This window comes from Channa argus, chromosome 6 (assembly GCF_033026475.1).
Source record: "Channa argus isolate prfri chromosome 6, Channa argus male v1.0, whole genome shotgun sequence".
Classification (NCBI taxonomy): Eukaryota; Metazoa; Chordata; class Actinopteri; order Anabantiformes; family Channidae; genus Channa; species Channa argus.
This window is the reverse complement of record NC_090202.1, coordinates 13037782-13056441: the sequence shown is the minus strand read 5'-3', so window position 1 is coordinate 13056441 and position 18660 is coordinate 13037782. Positions and strand designations below refer to the sequence as shown.

General features: G+C 38.0%; 1 protein-coding gene across 1 annotated transcript; it reads right to left on the bottom strand.

Moving 5' to 3' along the window:
• Positions 1-545: 545 nt before the first annotated feature.
• On the bottom strand, positions 546-18372 carry cwf19l2 (CWF19 like cell cycle control factor 2). Its single transcript, XM_067507953.1, has 19 exons — positions 18268-18372; positions 17114-17224; positions 16798-16923; positions 15738-15854; positions 15281-15400; positions 15028-15121; positions 14263-14378; positions 13442-13988; positions 12944-13175; positions 11633-11738; positions 10485-10586; positions 8285-8413; positions 7690-7827; positions 2526-2738; positions 2118-2234; positions 1832-1987; positions 1636-1716; positions 1374-1475; positions 546-1112 (listed from the first exon to the last, which is right to left on the bottom strand). The coding sequence occupies exons 1-19, from the start codon at positions 18358-18360 to the stop codon at positions 972-974; spliced, it is 2841 nt and encodes a 946-aa protein (XP_067364054.1). The 5' UTR covers positions 18361-18372; the 3' UTR covers positions 546-971.
• Positions 18373-18660: the final 288 nt, after the last annotated feature.

Here is an 18660-nt window from a genome sequence, read left to right as displayed (position 1 = left end):
GCAGCAAAAGATCATGAGGCCACAGAGTAAGAAATTAAATCCCAATGGTGGTGAGTAGGACAGTGGTATTGGTGAAACATAAGGACATAAGACAGTCTCATGCATAGGCCACTAAAAACTGGCAGCTTTTCCACTATACACCAGCCCAGCTAAATGCAGCATAAAAGTAATGGTGAAACATTATAGCATATTTTTGAATGCATACTCTAGAAAACAAACAAAACACTCTCTTGCACCTATATTTCAGTTGCACCAATAAAGCAGAGATGAAGGGCCGTTATGTTGCCATTTTTTTGAGGATTTTTTTATAGAGTGAAATATGTTTTTTAAACTTTTAAATTGCATGTAACAGTGTAAGAACATTTTTTGTAAATCTTAACACACAAAGTATAATTTGTGATTTACATGCCAATAATACATACACATAAGCTAGGCTGATTAGATTTTATTTTAATACTGGCAGATGAGATTTAGGCCTTGGTGGCTTTTTTTTTTTTTATGTAGACAGAGGGTAAAATGAAACTATTACCTTTGTAACACACAAATAAGTACAAAAATCACATTTTATTATATAAGGTAAAATATCCCCACATTTTAGTTGAAATGTTACATTAACATCTAAATTGTAAGAGTATTAGTGCCTGGATCGCTTGCATCCAATGCCCAGTCCCAGCTATGTGTCAAAGTATCCTTGGGCAAGACAACGAACCCCAAGTTGCTCCCTGTGGGCCAAGTGAACACCTTGCATGGCAGCCACCACCATCGGAGTGTGTATGTGTGTGTGTGAGAGAGAGAGAATGGGATCAACATTTTAAAGCGCTTTGGCTAAAATTGCTATATAAGCTGTCATTTACCATTTATCAATGTGTTGACGTCACTGGGAACCTCAAGAGTGTATGTGTGTGTGTGTTTGTGTCTACAGCAAAAAAAAAAAAAAAACGAAAAGTTTGTGGCTTTCTGAGTGTGTCCAGCTAGGCCCCACTCTTAGTACAGTCAAACGGTTTCCACCACTGTGCGAACTGCAGGACTTTTTTCCTCTGATCATCAAAGTTCTCTTTTATCAACTTTCTCCAACGTCGTGGCTCCAAGTCCATCATACCTCCAACTACTTCCTGTGATAGACAGAGGAATTGATCATATCCAAATATTCCTGTAATAATTTTCAACATTATTTCTTATTCCATAAACTTACACTGTGAACAGCCTCAAATTCCTGACTATTGGTCTAAAGCAGTCTAGGCTGTGAACCATGCATGGTCACACATGGACAGTAAAGTTTTGTGATATTCCTCAAACCAATTCACACTGGCTTCTACGGGCTAAAAAAAAAAAAAAAAAAAAACATACTCTCAAAGCCTCATATAAGAACGCACCTTGCCAAAGTAATGGGGGAACTTCTGTTCATTCTCAATAACATGAGCAAATCCTCCTTGGAGTCCAAAGTCTACAGCAAAGTAAGGTAGACCTCGTGGAACCTAGAAGGGAAATTAAAACATTTTTTACAATTTGTTAATTGTTTAGGATTAAAGAATACAATGACAGAAAATGGGAAACAGTGGACATGAGAGAATTACTAAAAGGAAATATTATAGAAAACAGGCAAGAAAGAAAGACAGAAAGATGAAAAGTCCATACTGCTTGGCGGATGTCTTTGGAAGAGAGATCAACAATCTTCTTGTTCATGGCCCATTCTTCATCACACTCCATGATAGCTTTCTGAAGACACGCAAAACAGCTGGATTACTACATTTGAGACTTTCATCTGATTTTTATACAAGACTTTACAAAATGAAAAATAAGAATGGCAAGACACCCAATGGCACACACAGACCTTAAAGTATATGGGTGCCATATCGCCCAGCTCTCGGGGTAGTGGGATGCACTCTAAGACCATGTGTTGTTTTCTGCGCAGGTTCATGTGTGTTTCCATGAACACACAGTCCAGCTCCTGGGACTCAAACATGCGCACCAAGGTTTGCCGGAAAAGCTGAGGACAACAGGATCAGCAAGAAGTAAAATTGGACATTTTATTGGCAGCAAAAAAGAAGCTTTTGTACATTCAAGCAGAATATCATTCAGATTACAATAGCATGGTTAGACAGCACTGACTGGCTAACCTTCATTTCTGACCAAACATCCTCATCCAATCCAGTGCCAGAGCAATGATGCTGGAGAGGACAGATGACACAATGGCCCTCTGTCATTGACACGCCTGCAGGAAGGCTCAAGTACACCTGGACACAAGTAGATGAAAACATTTTTTTATATCCTATTTTTTCCAAAAACCTGAAATCTGTAGTCTTCCAATTACTGGTGCAATGATTTGTCAATTAATATATCTGCCAACTGACACAATATTTATTGCCAACAATTTTAGTTTGTATTTGCTGTATTTTATATTTTTCAGGTACGGAAAAGGAACACCATCAGGGAATAATTTATTTATTGATTAATCAAATCATCTGTTTATTAAATTTATTAAATAGGCAACAGAGGAGCACAACCTTGCATTCATAATGCCTTACCTTGCTGCCTATTGCAACTATCAGGTGCTTCTTTAGCTCTTGGCTGCTGAAGCAGTGATGGCATTTATCCATGGAAGCAGCCAGCCTCCTGCTTTCCCCGATGGCTCTGTTCCTCATCCTCTCCTCTTCCCTCCCGTCACCCTCCCGCTGTGCTGCACTCGACACAAACATGTCATCCAGCGTGTAGTTGTCACCATCAGTCTTCCCCATCATCTGGGGAGTCAAGTGGAGTACAAGTGGTGGTGATGAGATTTAGAGGGAAAGCAGGAGAAGAGGTGGAGATAGTGAGGCTCTATGATACAGAAGTGTGAGCAGTCCCAGTAAAGTCTGATGCATCTTTATCCAACAAAAAATTATAAGGGAATAAGTATAAATAATTCATACTGTGCTGTGTAATTATACAACCCTGTAACATGGTTGCTGTGTGTTAACAGTATGAAGCAGGACATTGAAAATAAGCTCTGGTGTTTCTACATCCGAGTCTTGTCGCCATGGCTACCAGGCAACAAGTTGGATCTGTGTGTGAGAGTGAGAGGCAAGCATGGATGAAGTGTGTGTGCATGACTTGCAGTGTAGGAGTGAGTGTGTGAGTGAAAATTGGATTAGTTTAGTTACAGTGTGGGAGGAAGAGAGAGAGTGAGAGTGTGTGTGTGTGTGTGTGTGTGTGTGTGTGTGTGTGTGTGTGTGTGTGTGTGTGTGTGTGTGTGTGTGTGTAGGAGTGTGCAGCAGCGCCTTTTGTCCGAGAGCACACAGTTTAATATTTTTGTAAACAAATGCCCAATCACACTGTAGACTAATTAAATACATTAGGTTTAATATGATAGTAATACAAGAGAAGAGATGCCAGAAGTACACAAACAATTATACCTCTTATCTATCTATACTTTTTATAGTATAGATACTATGGTGGTATACTATACTTTTAGAGTATATGATGGTATACTATAGTGAGTGCAAGTGTCTAAAAAAAGTACTTTACCACAAGTATTACTTCAAATCCTTTACTTAATTATTTACTCAAATTAAAGTAATAATTACATAATATGGAAAAGAAAGTATCTAGTAAATAATAAATAATAGGGGACTCTGTAAAATAACTAATAAGTAAAGCTGTCAAATAAAATTGTGGAATAGAAAGTATATTTTTTCACAGTAAAGTTTAGGAAAAAACAATATGGAAATGCTCCATTAAAATAAAAGTTGTTTTTCACTGTGGTAGTTGAGTAAATGTACTTAAATGTTGATTAACACAGGTGGTTAGTACTCGGATTCAATATAGATGATTTTTATTTACATAGGTCTCAGCTAATAATATACTGTGTTCTTTGTGGCCATCTTGGTCCTATTAGAGGAACTTGTTGTTTTTGGCCACCCCAATAAAAAATTGAGAGTTATGGATCCTGACTTGCCTGTAATATGCTTATGCATTACGTAAACAGCACAAAATCAGGATCTACTTATTTTATTCTACTTCAGTGTCGGATTTGTCTAAGCACACCTGTGTCAAAATGTCAGTGCAGCCTCACATTCCCACACTGTGCACTGGTGAAACACCATTAAATCTTATCTAGTGACAACTGCGATGAAAAGATGTACAAAAGAAAAATAATGACAAGAGGTTTGTTGCTGGCTGAAGAAATGGAACGGGACAGAGTTGTAAGAATAAGAGAAAGCCTAATGAAAAAGGAAGAGAAGAGAGCAAGTAGAGCTTTAGAATAAAACTGTGATATCATTAAGGATGAAAGAAAAAACAGAAAGGAAGAGAGAACACTGGGAGAGAGAAGGAAGGCAACAAAACATCAAATCTCGGTGAAATAACAAAAACAAGCATTGAAGAAAGGACATGTTTCTAGGATAATTAAGAGTTGAGTAAAGAGGAGGAAGCTGGGGTGCTGGAGAATAAAGCAAATGTTAAGAGAAAGCATGCATGTCAATAAAAACAAATAAAAATGAACAAACCTAATATATGTAACAATTATTGATGAATAACTACATCCAGCTAAAAAAAGTCTAAAAATTAAACAACCTTTGTTTAGCTAACTTCAGCGCAGAACACAGCATCCAATTGGTTAACACCCTTGAACAACACATCAGGTTGAGTAAAAAGAAAAATAAATGTGTAAAAATGTGGGTAATATTCCAGCAGTGTCTTAGCAGCCACTCTATTTAAAACTAATGAGGGGGCCAAAACATTTGAACCACCTCTTCTTCTAATGCACTCCAGTATGACCCCACTACCCACTATGACCTCAATAATAAACACATGCTTAAATTAACGCATTATAACCTTTCTCAACCTGAGAAATTATATTGTTGTAAAAGTAGAATTCATGGCAGCGCTGCTGTATTGGATTGCATTAGACTGTTGGGTTGAACGTGGCTGTGGCTAATTATTTATTTGTTTACCTGAATATTATAGTACCCTGGTCAGCAGCGGGCCAGTAGTTGTGAATTTATCTTTGTGTGGACAGTTGGTGGGACAGACACAGGAACAATCTGACATCTTATAGCCCTACCACTTAAAAAAACACAATTGTCCAAATAAAGCTCCTCTTTACATTTTTTAAAAGCTCCAACCAACAGATGAGTTTTTATAGAAAAATGTCAACTCTCTAACTGTAATAACCTTTCTTGCCAAATGACTGAGCAGTTTTTGTGTAGATGTTTATTTTTAAAGATGCTATACTCTGGGTGAGAGAAGGTTTACAAGGATAAAAGAGCGAGACAAAAGCAGGACAATGAACAAAACAGAGAAAAGTTTAGACAATAGATAAAAGGGTTTTACACATAATTATCAAAGGAGAGATAGGAGGAGAAGAGTAGTGTGATGTAGAGATGGGTAAAATAAGTTTTCCCTCTTCCTTGCAGATCATAATGTAAATCTATAGCTGTGATTAGAAATGGTATTTATAGATGTCCTGCCATAGTAACTGTAGAATTATTTTTAGTGTCACTCTTAGTAGGTGCAGAAAATGTGAGTGTGTATTTTTATACACATGCAAGACATGCACACATATACAAGTGAAGGCGTGAGATTTTCGTGTCTGTGAGTGAGGACAGAGAAAGAGCTACTTTTTGTTAATTATTTTTTTTAAATAGGCATGGCAACTCCTCCATCCCTTTGTTTATTAATGTTCCTACACACACACACACAATTGTCAGGACACTACCTGCTGTGACATTTTAACCTACAGACAGAGAGACAGAGACAGAGACAGAGACAGAGACAGAGACAGAGACAGAGACAGAGAGAGAGAGAGAGAGAGAGAGAGAGAGAGAGAGAGACTACCTGCAACTACCCATCTGTTGGTGTACGTTTATTTCAAGCATGCAGTGGAGGACAGAGAGCCACAATGAGAGATGACCCGATGTCAGAGCAGACAGATTAATTTTTACATAAACACGCATAAAATCTATAAAGACTCTTCACCATGCAGTATGTCTGTTATTTATCAAATCTGATTGATCAAACAGACAACAAACCACCCTGTGTGTGGGGCACTGACCACACTGTAATTTCCCCGAAGTGTTAATTTAAATATGAATTGATCTGATCCTGGGCGTGGCTGGTTGCTACATAGGAAAGCCGGCTACCTACTGCATATATGTTTTTATTTGTTCTCAGTCTTTGAAGAGCTGAATACGGGGAGATACAAAAGAAAAATTAATTATCACCAGACAAATGTCAACTGGAAATGGAATTACAGCACAGTGGTAAGAGTTTAATGAGGGGCAAAGTGTCACATTTTGGTTATAACAAGGCCATAGGTGATTATATTCCAGTAACGTGGTCATTTTTATGTATTAACACAGGAAGCAACTGGAAAATACATAAAACAACCGGTTTCTACTTAATTGCATTATAATATTATAATAAACCAAATGCTATAAACAAATGCACAGTAATTATGTTAGAAAGACACCTGGTACTTTTACTTTACAAAACATTTGTAAAACAAAGCTAATTAAATGCTTCTACTTTATTTTATATTCATATCTCTAAGTGATAAAAATGGACCACTTGATAGCTCCATGGAAGCAAGCCTTGCTTTCAGTATCGATCAAACCAAAGTAAAACTAAAAAATATACATTAAGTAAAGGTTTCCCTAAGGTCATGTTAAGTAGATATTATGATGCTGGTACTAACTTGAGCAGTACTGACATTAGTGACTGTAAAACCCACAACTAACTTGTAAAGAATCTAGTTCGCTGGCCACATTGTAACTCAACAAGAAATAGTTCAAGCACTTCTTTTTCTCATCTTAAAAAGCACAGGCCACTGATTATGCTGCTGTCAGTCAACACCCTACAGTGCTTTCAAACATTTAAAGTATCCTTTGTTTTACCCTTTTGTAACTGACAGTGACATCAGTTTAACCCTTAAGAGGTCCTTTTAAAAAAAGTCACTTTCCCAAAAACTGCTGTAAAAATGTCATATATTAATATTTCTTTCCACTTTAAACAAGTCAATCTTTTATAACTACATCAGCCTGAAATATACATTAAAATATTAATTACATTTTTGGGTCTTTAACCCTTTAAAAGGCCATACAAAATTTATTATTCAGTGCACTGTTTTTTGTTTTTTTTGCAGTGTCATATTTAATGAAGGATTTTTTAGCACGTGTCTTTGTTTTGTGCCGTTATAGAAAAGTAGAAACATGATTAGAAAAAAATCCACAAGGCCAAATGTTTTGATTGCATATAAAGGGCAGTCTCTGGATATCTGTTTGTTGTACTCGTGATTATTGTTAAATGATGTTTATGATAAAGAAGAACAAAGCAGGCTAGTTGTTTTTGTATTGGTCACACATACCTAATTTCAGCTCAAAATGGTCTTCAATCATTCATTCATTCATTCATTGACGTGTTTGTGTTGTGACTATAGCCTGTCCCACAGTAAAGAGCAGAAGATGAAATCTACTTCAAATGGACAAACATAAATGTAGAGACAGACAAAAGTTTGAAAATTCACAAATTCCATTTCTTCTGTTTCACAATAGTAAGACTCATATTTGTGCTCTAAGGTTGGGTAATAAAGAATTTAACAAATAATTTAACTTTTGGTAAAATAATAGGAATTATTACCAAAACCCTTGGTTGTTGCTGTTGTTACCAAACTGTGTTCAGGGCAAAGTTGGGGTAAAACTACCATCAGCTTACCTTGGCAGCCATGCGGGAATAAAGAGCATTCTGATCCTGTGCAGAGCTCATCTTCTCCCGCCTCACCATCTCACGCAGACTGACACTGTCATCATCCTGGAAGTAGCGCACACGCTGTCCATCAGAATGGGTCTCAATCTAAAAAGAGAGGAATGTGAGGGGAAAACAAATATGAGGCAAGGAAAGGTCATGAACGGGGGAAAAAAATAAAATAAATTTAAAGAGAATGGAAACTTGTAGCATGAAAAGGACACAATCTTAAAATCTATTCATATCATATTATAGAGAGATGATAAAGAGAGAGACCTTTGTGGCAATATAGGAAAGAGAGGGTGAAGATGAAACATGGACAACAAGGACAGATGAGTGCTGACAGACAGAAGTGGGCAAACAGAGAACAGAGGATGAGACATTAGAGAGTGTCTTATGAACAGTGTGCAGGACCGTTCCAGTCTTTGTCCAAATTTGTAGCTAGTTCAAGGTTTTTTTTTACTACATCTGGAGCAGTATATTAAAATTTTTATTCCCTTGTATAAACCTCTCCTCCATTTTTACTTTATTTTTAAATTTACTACCACCCCCATCCCTTCTTTACTGGTTTCTTCTTCTGTCGTCCTCCATGTGGTTCTTGAGGTCCAGAGGCGGCTTTGACTGGCCAGGCCCTGCCTGATTCGTCTGTTCTGAACAGAAGGACTTCCTGGTCTTCAGTGGAGAGACTTTGGAACTGAAAAACAAAACACAGCAAATCCATCATCAGTTTTGTTTGTGTTGGTAAAGAATTCCTCAAAAATGTACTTTGTATTTTAACAAAATGTCCTGTCTTATTAAGGAACCTTTGATTAAATGATCAACCAGAAATCTTGCAGCCTGTTGAAAAACCCCACTAGTAAAATATTTGGATGAAACTGCAACTTTAATTCACCAACTCCATGTTTTCCCAAGATTAAAATCTGACTTGCATGTGTTTAAACTGTTCTTTATTTTTGCAGAAAATGAAATCAGGACACTTCATTTCATGACTTTATGTAGCATTCACTTAGAATATTTCTCGGGAGATTGACTAGATTGAGCCTTTAGCTGACTGGTAGCCTATAGAAAAAAAAAAGTAGACTTTGAAAAGACGGTCGGAAGAAACAAGCACGAGGATAAAGCCGCCGAAAACACAAGAGACACTAAGTAAGATGGACTGTCAAAATAATACAATAGAAGAGAATATTTCTTTTGCTCCAGTCAGCATAGTTAGGTCCTTCAAGGCTCTGAGAGCAGCAAGGCAACCAACAAGTGTCAAAACAGTGAATAGTGAAGGAAAGCCAGAAGTCTTCCATAACAAGACAAACTGGAAGGATCTCAAATGAGTGCAAATCAACAGCACTCTGTCTCTAAGAGGACTGAAGTACCTTTCAGCATATAAGTGCAGTAGTAAGAATTATGACATTTTCTCCCAAACCTTACTGAGGATTTCACCTTAATCTTTTAATGTGGACAGGATAACCTTACTAGGGATGAATCTGGCCTAACTTACAAATAATGATATACAGGTTACATAAATAATCGCAACCTGCTTTATATGTGTTTATAAAGTTGTCTGGAGACTGCTCATGTCGGAAATATGCTGCCAGTTTTATGGACATGTTTGTGCAAAGTCAGGAAAGACACAAGCAATGCCAGTAAGAAGAGACAACACAGTGCTGAGATGTCAGGGCACAGTCATCGCTCTTTGTTAATTGCTCGTACTACAGACACAGACAAGATGGCACAAATATTCTCTCTGTCTCCCTCTCGAGCTGTTGCTCTCTTTTTCAAAATACATACACAATCACGGAAGCATACTCTGAATGACCTCTGGTAGGAGAATGCCACCAGAACACTAAAGGACATTTGTTACCCATTAGGGTTTGCTAAAACGCCAAACAGAAGCAGTTTCCATACAGCAAGACATGAGACTGGAGCTATAAAAAGACTTCAAACAAATTCCTTTTAAAAGCAAACAAACATAACAGGAGAGAGTTTCAATTCATCTGCAGATGATTGTTTCTGAGGCATTCTTCTTGGCTGCTGCATGCTGAGAGAGATGGATGCTGCAGAAATGCATTGTGTATGTGTGAAGTTTAGAGAAGACAGAGGCATGAGTGTTTAGATTAGCATTTACACTGCGGGAGAGACATGTGTCACAGGAAGATTAAGGGTGTGTGTTTGTTTGTGCACACAACTTTGTTAGTTTAAAGGCTGTGTGCAAAGCTCCGTGTCTTTCCATGTGCTTACATCTATGTAGGTTTTGAGCTTTCATGAATCCATATTCAACAGGTGTGCATGTGTCTGGAATTTTTTTGTTCTTTCAGGTTATCCAGTGAGTTCAGGGTCGCCACAGCGGATCATTGTCCGCATGTTGATTTGTCACAGTTTTTACGCCAGGGGCCCCTTCCTGACACAGCCCTCCCCAAATTCTATCGGGCTTGGATCGGCACTGCACAGCTGGGGAGGGGAATGGGCTGTTAGGGGTTCAGTGTCTTACCCAGAGACACTTCGAACTATAGCTGGAACCAGGCATCGAACCACTGAACGACTGTGAACGACTGCCTTACCCACCGAGCTACAGCCACCCCTTGTCTGGAAATGTATACAAGTAACTAAAGCAAAACCTTACATAAATGTAGATCTGCGTTTGTTATGGATATATATTATAATGTTGAAGCAGCACTGTGTAGATATCAGTACGGTGGAAAACAACTCCAAAAATATGCATTTGTAAGACAATGATTGACAATGACAATGACTTAAACATAGTATTTACTGACCTGTTTTGATTTAGCCGTTTCTTGTAGTTTCCTTTGAGCATCGTGGTTCTCTTTGGCTTTCTGCGCTGCCTCCAACTGAGATTTTAGCTTTGCAATCATGGCCTGAAACATACACATGTACAAACATATATTCAAAAAAACAACAAATATTTTTCAACTTCAGATTTTAACAGTTATTCAATATTGGTGTGTACAAGTCACACACATATACACTTTCTTCCCCAAAGTAATTATCATTTAATAATACTTAATTGATCTGCTGCTTCTGCATTTGCTGGCTCCCCTCTGCCTCTCTCTTACTGATTCTGCTTCTGAATGGAACTCAGAAACTCTCAATCAGAATATTAATTGGAAGCTAAATCACACTGGTCACACTGTTCCACTTTAACACATTTGTGTTTGTAGATCTCTAACTCTGTTTGCCAACATCTCTGATATGGACTGTTGCCTTTTTAAGACAAGCCCTGGAGAATCTTGGAAAATATGTTTCAATGTTTATCTGGATCTTGAGGAGCAAATCGGAGTTAAAGATGGTATTCACACGCAGCAGTTGGTATTTTAGCTCAGCAACCCTTACTAGGTGGACTCCTTACATGATTGCTAATAACTTTCGGGTGGATCTCAGGGCTGACAGAATTCACAGCACAGCAACAGCTGTTCACAGATAGGCTGGTAAAGAGATGGAGCAGGTGAGAGGGAGAGGAACCCTTTGATACAATGTGATTTTAACAATTTTAAAATTGTAAATAATACAAAATTTCACTCACCCCCTGCATTTATTTATTCTTTTTGCTTTTTTACAATATCAGCTCTGTTAGCCATACTAATTAAAAGACAGGGTACAAAGGCACAGGACTGTTAGAGGCAATATACACAAAGAAAAACTGGGAACATGGTGTAGGGAGATGCTGTAAAATTTAAAATGTTCTTTGCTGCCATGGAGGAACTCCATTCCTGATGAGGGAAAACAAACCACAATAGCCTCTAAATAAGAAGCTCTCTGACTAATATCTCAAGAAAATCAACTGAACAGAAAGCAGCAAAACTTTTCAAAAATTCTTTCCTATAAGTGTCATCTTAGATTTAGCTCAATATGGACATTTATTTAGTGACTACAGTGCCAATAACAGTAATTCTAACCTACTCACCGTATTGCCCATGATCTCTGCCTTCACCAGCTTGGCTCCTAGTTTGTTCATCTCATCCTCTGACAACAGTGGAATTTCCTCCTCTTCCTCACTTTCACTCTCACTCCTAGGTAAAAACGAAGAATAAAGTTAGACGGGCAAAGCAAAACAAGATGCTGAAAGAGAAATTTATGAAATTGAAGAAAACTAAAAGTTTTTTGATTTTGACCACAATATTTGCATATGACATAACCAGGTTCAGAACAGGTGGGCATAAAGTTTCACAAATTTATAATAGTGCTGATACAAAAATATCCAGTCTTCATAGTCTACTGTTCAGTGCTTCTCCATCACTTTTCCTCCAGGTTGGCCTAACACACTGAAAAGGATTCAGGACTTCGTTATTCCACCCAAATAATAGTCCTAAACTTTATATTGCGAAACTTATTAAAAACATTTTTTAATTTAACCATTTAGCTTCATGCTCTTACAGTATTAAACTATTTGAGTCTTTTGTACCATCAGAGATCATTACAGCCTTGCCTGGGAAGATCAAAACTGCAGCCTGTGAAGCATCGTTCTAGGCTATTACACTTCTCATAGCCTCATTTCATCCTGCTGCCACACAGCAGGCTCATTTCATGCTGCAGAGGTTCGGGGTGCTGGATTACCCAAACAATTTAGCCTAATGAGGCAAAACCCAGAAGAACTAAGCTGACTTTACAAAGCAAACATACTATAGTTGGACTACCCTGACAGTAAGAAAATGTGTAAGCTTATGGTGCAGTCATTTGGTTCTGTTCATTACATGTCATTAGAGTTTAGTGTCCTTTTAAATAAGAGAGAATGTACATGTATGTTGGAGTTATAGTGTAAGCATAGCACACAGAGAGGTCTGAAGCTACAGCTATTAAAACAGATAATACGGGGTGACTGTGGATCAGGAGGTAGAGCAGATTTCCACCAATTTAGGGTCGGTGATTCAACTCTATCCACCTCCCGTTATATGTCAAAGGGTCCTAGTGCAAGACACTGAAACCCGTAGTTGCTTCCAGTGGTTCAGGCCAGCATTGGCTAAGTGAGTAGTCATTTAACACATTTGCATGGGTAACGATGAAGAAGAAAAGCGCTATATAAGTGCAGACCAATTACCAAATAGTAGTTAAATTTTGCAAGTTTCAGGTTCAGAGTTTGTAATAATTTTACATGCATAATGTCTATCCAAACACGTACAACTAAAAAAAGTCTATACTATAGAAGTGCACAACATTTAGCAATCCCTGTTTTTGAGTCAACAAAATAAGAAAAATAAAAAAAACAGAAGCTTAAAACCTTGATATTGTCTCAGAAGCTTTAGCGCCATCCTGAGCAGCACCACCAGTTTTCCCAGTATCACTTTCTTTCTCTTGTGGGGGTTTCTCCAAATTGTCAGATTGACAGGTGACTTTGCTGCTCTTTTTCCAGGCTGGAACACTAGAACTATGTGGACCATAGTCTTCATCATCAATACTGGGTTTCAAGAATCCTATGGATGGCCGTGTTGGAGGAGATGGGTGCCCTGGAGCTGCAAAGGACAGAAATTTAGCAGCATTTTAACGAAATAGGTCTGGTTTCCATATTAGTGATAAACCCCAAGCAGATATGTACGTGACCTATGCTTTGCTCAAAAAATATTTTTTTTTTAGATATTTTTAGAAAATTAAGATTCACCAAAAGGGGGCACAATGTTTAACACTTTAATACGAACCAGAGCAAATGGAAATACCGTTTTTCTTCTCCAAAACCTGACTCAGTACTACTCGAAAATAATTTAGATTTTCATCGACCTACCTTCACCACAGTCATCATCTTCTGAGGGTTTGAGCAAACGGCCTTTTAGTGACCCAAGTGAGAGGGAATGATGCACTGAATTGTGTCCAGATGCTGTTGATGATGATCCAGAACTGGGTCCATCTCTTTCCCCATATTCATCCCTGTGTCTGTCTCTCTGTCTGTCCCCATCTCTTTCACCGTCCCTGTCCCTTCCAGTTCGTTCTCTGTTTCTTCCTTTCTGTCTCTCCCTGTCTCTATCCCTGTACGTCTCTCTATACCTGTCTCCATCTTGGCCTCTCTCCTCTTCTTTCTCTCGATATCCTCCCTTCTCCCTTCCAGCACGGTATCTTCCTCTGTCTCGAGGTGTTGAGTCTCTTTCATTTTCTCTCCAACGATTTCTGTCTTCACCATCTCCCTCTTTTTTACTCCATCTGTCCCTGATGTCCTCCCCTTCTTTCCTCCACCAGCAACTTGCTGTTCTGTCTCTTTCTCTTCCTCCTCCTCTTTTCTGTCCATAAACAGCTTTTTCAGCCTCAGCAAGCCTTTGCTGAAATTCTTCCATTGACTTTAAAAGAAGAAATATAAGGCACATTAAAAAATTTGAACAGTTTCTTGGATTATGCAGCTAGATCTTGGAAACACTTTGTAGCCTAGATATAATTTCCACCAGGTTTGCATGCATACAAACACACGACTGATGTTGAATGAGATGTCACTTCATTCATGAGCATAAATCCTTGCATTGATCTTGACATATGCAGTAAGTATGGGTGCTGATTTTTTGTAAGCAATATCTGCCCACTACATTGTGCATATTAAGATGTAAGCACAGTTCTCACTCCGTATCGCTCAGCTACCACGTCATTGAGGCTGCGCTGCTCCCTTTCTGCCTGTTCCTTCATCCTCTGGTAGCTCTTTCTTAGCCAGCTCAGACCTCCATCATTCACTACAGTGCCTGCAGAAGCAGATGGAGAAAAACACATTAAAAATACTTGTGCCATTCAACAAATGCTCATTCATTTCTTCCAAATTGTAATTTATCTATGTCACCAGCCAAAAGAGATGCCAGTGTGTACCTCTGGCAACCCTGTACAGTAATGATAATACATGATGAACTCACCAAATTCTCATCTGGTGCATATGTGAGATGTATGCATCAGCTTATTTTGCCTTGCTGTTAAAATAAAGCTGAGAGGACATGCCAACTCGGGGAACTGTACTCACAGTGTAGGGATAAGAGACATGTGGACACACACATGCATTTGCTTGTCAGCTTACCACATTTTACTCTATGTCTCCATCTCCCTAGCTCTTTGCAGACTGAAACTGTTGTCAGGTGTGCATAACTCTGCAACACAATTAAGGGCTATTTCTGTAGTTTAAATGCAAACCGAGGGTCTGATCTCACATCAGCTTAGTTTTTGTTGTTGTTGTTAAGGAAAACTAACTCTCCAAAAATAATTCTAAGAATTAAAATTCATTTCAGGGCACAAACATGTTTATAAGTGAAAACACAACTTTATAGATTCAGGCTCTAATTTTGCTCTCAAAGCCATTATGATTGATGCATTTTAATTTACACTCAAAACTCAAATAATTATTACCTGTCTTTACTGCAGTACCAGCCAACTCCTCTGGGGGAAGACCAGTTCCTCCATCTTTCCAGTAAGGGTTTAGCTCCAATTTGTGCAGACCAGCCTAACGGAACATCAAACACACATACAAATATGTATAGTTAACAACATTACAGGGAGATTAACTGGAAATCCAGACGAAATATTCACCAGAAACAAATACACACACCACAGAAAATATTTCAAATATAACATGGAGAGAAAAGTACGAAAAAAAACACACCTCTTCAATGGCCTTAGACTTTGCCCTCTCTTCCTCTTTCAGCTGTTCTTTCTCAGCTCTCCTTTCTGCTGTAGATGTGGTTCTCATTGCCAAAAAGTCAAATGTCATCCATTCTTCTCTCTACAGAAGAGACAGAGACTTGAACTAAAGGGTTAAAGGATTAAACAAAGAATTATTGACTGAAAAAGATCAGTAACCATTTGACTGCTACTTTTCAAGAGAACACTCTCTAAACAACAACTCTTTATCGCTATGTATTATACAAAAAACACTTTACTGTCGTATTATACTCATTCTTTGGAGGAAAAGAGATACCCCTTGGAAATATTAAAACAAAGCTGTCAATTTTTGTGTCCATAGATGATGTATTAATACAGCACTTTAATTAAAACATTTTGAGAAAATTATTTTTAACATTGTTCCCATCACGTTTGTCGGGTTAGGTAGAGAAAATTACCTTTACATTCTGGACTGTGCTGACATCACTCTCTGAAGGTTTCGACTTGTCAGAAACCTGCCAGGGTTTAGCAGATTGTGTCTGAGGCACAGCCTCAACCCAATCCTCCGCTGAGTCCTGACAGAGAGAACGAGGGAGAGAGGGGGAAAGTAAAGTAGGGGGAATATAATGGCATAATGAATCCAATACGAGAGATGATCATAGGTCAACAACTTTCAGCTTATCCCTTCAAAGGTCGCCACAGTGGGTGTTCTGCACAATATTTTGGCATGAATTTTTATGCCGGATGCTGTTCCTGCTGCAAATCTCTGTCGATCACTGTATTCACTGTGCTGATGACCACTATGGTTTATATTGTTATTTTATATTGGTAGTCCACTACCTACCATATAGTCTGTGGTCCTGACAATCTACTCCTGCTGGCTTCTCCTGTCATATCCTGACTTGGATATGGAGATGGGTTCACCATGACATTGTGATACAAATCAGGCAAATCAAAATCTAGAACATCTGGTCCCTCTTTTCACATTTCAGAATGTCTGCAAATGTGCTAGGCGAGATAAGGTATGGGTCACTTATCCCTATTTATGTTCTTTTGTTCTCATATCTGTGTGTATTTTCATCATCCAGATGATCAACATCAGTAGAGAGAGTAGGAATCCAGCCTGTTTTGTTTGTGTTCTCTTTTCCCCATTGTTTCTCCAGATGACTCCTTACATTTAGCACTTAAATACCCCAAGGTTCGGTTTTAAATTTAAAGTCAAAGACCTTGTTCACAAATGCCAAAATATCTTGAGTTGATGCTCTAGCAACCCAATTGAATCAATTGATATCAGTTTATTGGTTTTAATTAACTAACAGTTCTCCACTTTAGTCTATTGAGAGACGATCACTATGAAATCCATTTAAAAATAGACAGTATCACAGTGCACTGCACTCAAGTCAACATGCTCAATATGTTGACCAAATAAAAGTTTAAATACCTTGATAATGTGAAGTTGGTCAATTAAGACCTCATTTAAAAAGTTCAAACAGTGATGACAATGATTTATTAACTTACCTCTGAGCTGTCACTCAAACCATCTCCTGCTTCTATGGTCTTCTTCTCTTTAGTGGTTTTCTTCTTCTTCTCCTTTTTCTTTTTAGATTTCTTGTCTTTTTTCTTCTTGCTCTTCAAAGAACCCTCCTGTGGAAGATTCAGAATAAGCCAGCGATGGACACATTTCTTTTAACTATAGATAGCTTCTTCAATTAACACAATTGTAGGATAGTTACAATTATAACAGTTTGACACTATGAAACCATGAACAACAATGTTATAAACTAGAAAGGTGTTGTTTAAAATCCTATTTCACTAGACGAAATTTACATCTTACTTCCTCTAACTCCTCCAACCTCTGGTTGACCTCAGGGAGCATCCAAGTGTCCTCTCCTCTCTGCCTCTTGAGCTCCTTCCTCCTCTCTTTTTTCTCATACTGCTGTTTAGCCTGGTTAACAAGATGGGAATAAGAGGAATTATTCCAAAAAAACTGTGTTTTGAGACCAAAACCAGGATGCTTCGGCAAAAAAAGAAAACTTTTACAACAAACGTAAACTAAAAATATAAATTAAAAAAGACATAATTTTAGAGATGTCTAAAGAATTTAGTTTTTAATTAGGGAACAGGACAAAAACATATGACAGCTTTAGAAAGAGGAGTTTAAGAATATGGCGCATTCAAAATAATTTCATATTGATGAAAAAGGCAGTTTATTGGTATCAATAAACAATAACTAAGATATTCTTTACATTGCCATTATAACACTGATGATAATTTAAAATTGTTTCGAAATATTTGTGTATCAAAGTATATTTCAGCTTCACATTTGTATGATTTGGATTAAGAGACAATTCCTCTTCAAACTCAGCATAATACCTCAAACCCAGTTCTTTGCTTTGGCAAAATAAAGCACAGGTGGTCTGTGCAGATAATGTGCCATTTAATGCCAGCCACAGGTAACATTATCTGTCTGCTCTACTCTAACAGAATAAACAAAGCTGCACAGCACAGAGATAACGGACAATTGAAAAACCGTGAACCTATGCTGGTTGTGGACAAGTGTATGAGTTAACGTTATGTGTGGAAGCTGCAACCATGCCATGAGACTTCGGTAATACACAGCCGCATGTCTCCTATCTGCCTCACTCAGTGTTTGTCCTGCACTTTCCAGCCCTTAACAATCTCCGTCTGTTCAGATGCATGGATTTCCAGGATAGTAAGAGCGGACACACACGGGTACTGGTGGTCTTCTGGGAGAGACTGAGAGGCAGGGAGACACGCAAATACACATCGCAGACAAGGACAAATCCGCGAAAAGTTGTTGTTTTGAGCCGTTAAACGCCTCCGTGCCTTAACGTTAAGACATTAGCTGTTAGCTTTTCTAGCTTTTATTCGGACTACAAGACCAAGATTATGTCATAACTGACACCAATAAAAGAAATCTACATGTACACACAAAAAGTTATTTGCTACATTTCATTCAGTCAATACCTTTTCTAGTGCATCTTGACGTGCCTGTCGTTTAATTTCCTTTCTGTCTTCAATGCTACTTGAACTCTCAAAACTACCTCCGTACGCCGCCATGACCCTGTCGTAAATGTTTTTTAATCAACTGTCGTAAAGCGCTGTCGTTTACGTCAGCCGTTGATTGGGGTTCTTGTAGTTCAAATATCATTTATTTAGACCAAACAAATTGTCAGATATTATTATTTGCATATATAAATGAAAAAACTCGCTTGTAGCATGTTACTTATATTATCTTTAGATCACTTTTAAAAATGTGTAATTTACACGTTCAATAGAGCCCAATTTACAGGGAGGATCAACGTTTTTTTTCTTTGCATGTAACCTATTGTAAGACCTACTAGACTAACCAAAAAACAA

Coding starts and splice junctions, on each gene's coding strand:
- cwf19l2 (XM_067507953.1), bottom strand. CDS start 18,360: ATGGCGGCGTACGGAGGTAGTTTTGAGAGTTCAAGTAGCATTGAAGAC. Junction 15,401..15,737: donor GCACAGTCCAGAATGTAAAG/GTAATTTTCTCT, acceptor TCTCTTCTGTAG/AGAGAAGAATGGATGACATT. Junction 11,739..12,943: donor GCTTCTGAGACAATATCAAG/GTTTTAAGCTTC, acceptor GTTTTTACCTAG/GAGTGAGAGTGAAAGTGAGG.